This window comes from Orycteropus afer, unplaced genomic scaffold, assembly GCF_000298275.1.
Source record: "Orycteropus afer afer isolate SDZICR_OR568_19922 unplaced genomic scaffold, OryAfe1.0 scaffold00131, whole genome shotgun sequence".
NCBI classification, from domain to species: Eukaryota; Metazoa; Chordata; class Mammalia; order Tubulidentata; family Orycteropodidae; genus Orycteropus; species Orycteropus afer.
The window spans coordinates 3,808,399-3,811,493 of NW_006921718.1; the positions used below are offsets into that span (position 1 = coordinate 3,808,399).

At 45.3% G+C, this 3,095-nt stretch overlaps 1 protein-coding gene across 1 annotated transcript in view; it reads right to left on the bottom strand.

Annotated features, from left to right (window-relative positions):
* Window positions 1–329: 329 nt before the first annotated feature.
* Window positions 330–3,095, bottom strand: part of GALM (galactose mutarotase) — a 109,385-nt gene continuing 106,619 nt past the window's right edge. The window contains exons 6-7 of the mRNA XM_007945056.2: window positions 1,221–1,395; window positions 330–407 (exon numbers count right to left, since the gene is read on the bottom strand). Coding sequence (XP_007943247.1) covers window positions 330–407; window positions 1,221–1,395 — 253 coding nt within the window. The remainder of the gene's footprint in view (window positions 408–1,220; window positions 1,396–3,095) is intronic.

A 3,095-nucleotide genomic window follows, 5' to 3' on the forward strand; every position in this document is an offset into this window, starting at 1 on the left:
GCCCCACAGGGTTTCCAAGGCTGTAAATCTTTACAGAAGCAGACAGCCTCATCTTTCTCTCATGGAGCAGCTGATGGGTTCAAATTGCTGACCTTCTGGTTAGCAATCAAATGCTTTAACCAGTGTACTACTAGAGCTCCTCAGTTATTGGAAAATCTCATAGGAAAGCAATGCTCAGAAAGATTATCATGACAACTACCATTTCTATGATTTTAACTCATAGGATCACTTGTAAAGCCTCTAAATCTTCATCTCATCTCTGTACAGGAAACAGGCTGCCGAGAGAGTTACTAGCTTGGCCCTGGCACAAGTCATGTCTTCAGACTTCCTTAAGCCACAGAAAACTTGAACCAGGTGGTGTGGTCATACTCCTCACCAGGTCTCAGCAGCACAGGAGGGAAGTGGGGCTGTGAAGGGAGAAACAACACAGGTTACACTTGGCCAGCCCACACTGCATCATCAACCATTCAGGAATTCAGGATGTGCTTCTAGATTCGACTGGATTCTAGATCAGTATTCTATAGATCAGTTGCGAGAGCAGGAGCTATATGTTATTGATTTGCAATGAGATAAAGAGCTTAAGCCAGAATGAAAATCAACTATATTACAAAATAAGACTTTCTTGATGAAGGAAGCAGTGTGTTGATTTATATTCTGGTGGTGCAGGCTTCTTGTCATGAACTGTAACTTTGTGCAGCATTACTCTAGTCAATGGCTAGCAAGGAAAGTTGTGAGGGAGCAAATAGGAAGAGAAGATATAAAGAATCTTCTTAAAAGTGTGGGTGCACAAAATGACTAGGTATCGATGAACAGAAACATTAAGTTGAATAAAGGCTTTAAAATGCAATATTTGAGCTTTCCTTAAAAACAATTTTATAGCATATTGAAGGAACTCTGGTGGCGTAGTGGGTTAGACATTTGGCTGCTAGTCAGAAGGTCAGTGGTTCAACCCACCAGCTGTTCCACAGGAGGAAGCTGGGGCAATCTACTTCTGTAAAGATTTACAGTCTTGGAAACCCAGTGGGGTCTGTTATGAGTCAGAATCGACTCAATGGCAGTGTAGGATAGCAAGATAGTAACTTGGCCGAGGGTATACTGTGTTTATCATGTTTTGGAGAAGAGAATCAATGTGGATTTTTGAATGATAGGGAACTGACTTGAGTGTTGTGACCTCTGTGATATAGTGTGACCTGGGCTACATCATCAGCTTAATGCTTTACCTGATTTACTGCATTGGGCCAATTCTGGGTCTCGAGACAGAAACCAGAGTGCTTGGGATACACTGCTCCACTCTTCCCCTTGAGCATGCCATCCAGGAAGTTGCCTGTGTAAAACTGGACACCTGGCTGGGTGGTGTACACTTCCAGTACCCGTCCACTTCCAGCATGATGGACCCTGAGGATGAAATCAAAAGGCCTGTGAGTCCAGGGCAGAAAAGCAGGTGGGAGGGTAAAAGCTGGAAAGCAGCTTTGAGAGAGGAATCAGGGCTAGCCTGGTTACACTTGGGACAAGGACAAGATGTATGGAGAAGACAAAGGAGGAGGAGCATGATGGTGGATTCTCACAGCATCATAGGTAAGGCATGAGAAGCTGGTTTTGAATATTCTCTGCAGCAGCTTCTCACTCTGATCTTGGCTTTGTGGAAGAGCAAAAAAGACTTCCCAACCAGATATGACTAGAAGGGATGGCCACATTGTGGACAGGCAGTTTTAGGGTCCTGAAGGGGCTGTGATTCTTCCTCATAAAGAGCTGGAGCTCTCTGTGTGGCCTGATGAAGCAACCAGCCATGCTTTATGCAACAGAAGAGATGCTTTTCTTAAATGAAACTGTTCCCCTCTGTGATAGTTAAGGTTGTGTCTACTTGGCTGGACCTGGTTTTGAGTGGCTGGGCAGCTGGATGTAGTGATTCCCCATGATGAGACTGGTAATCAACTCCATGGTGGAATCTACTGTGAGCAGCTGAGCAACTGAGCTTAAGGGATGTGTAGCTTAAGTAGAGGAGCCCTGGTTAACATAGTGCCTAAGGCACTTGACTGCTAACCAGAAGGCTGGCGGTTCAAACCCACCAGCCACTCCTCGGAAGGAAGGTTGGGCAATCTACTTCCGTAGCGATACTGCCTCGGAAACCCAAGGAGGGGTCGCTATGAGTCGGGGCCGACTCGACAGCACCCAACAACAACAAGCTTAAGTAGCTGCATTAGGGACTGTTCTGCTTCCAGTATATAAGAAGATGCTTTGAGATAAGTCTTGAGCTTTTGGCACACTTGGATCCTGCATTTGGCTGAGTCTTCATCTCAGTGGCCTCCCATGTTGTCTGCCAATCTTGGGACTGTTTCTGGACTTGAACTAATGGCCTGCCATGTTGCTTGATAATCTTTGGACTGTGCTATTTTACCTACCAACCTTAGGTTTGTCAGCTTCAGCAGCCAGTAGCTGCCTGAGTTAAGAGATGCCTCTAGCTCCAGTGGGCCAGGAGCAAGAGGCTAGTGCTGAAGCCCAAGGTTGAGAGGCCTTCACTCAGACCCTGGAGCTGGCACTTTGAACTTGGACTTCTAGCCTCCTAAATTATAAAAGAATACATAAATCCCTGTTTATTAAAGCCATCCACTTAGGGCATTTCTGTTATATCAGGACCAAAACACTCTCCCTGCAGCTCGAGTAGGCTGCTTTTGGTCAGATCTCTTCCTAGAACAGTCCTGCTTTGAGTTTCCATTAGATCCCCTGTTTCCTTTTTTTTTTTTAAAATAAAATAAAACCAAACCTCTACAGAGGTGAGAACCTGCCCAGTACTGTACTTGGGTATTGAAAAGATACAGATAAAGAAAGGACTAGGTCTTACCATCTCACCAAGAGGCAAAACACATGTATAAAATAGTTAAGATACCCCTACAGTATGTTGTCCATCAATAGGTTCAGGGTAAGATGCTTGGGAAGAGGAGGTCCAGGATTTAAATAAGTGGGAAGAAGACTGGAGGATGTCCTCAGTTGGGGCAGTGAGGACAGGAAAGTCAATAAAAGGAGGAACATGGGCTCAAGCTGAAGGAATGAGCCTGGATGGGCTGGGACCTTGGTGCTGGAGTTCTGAAGGAGAGGTT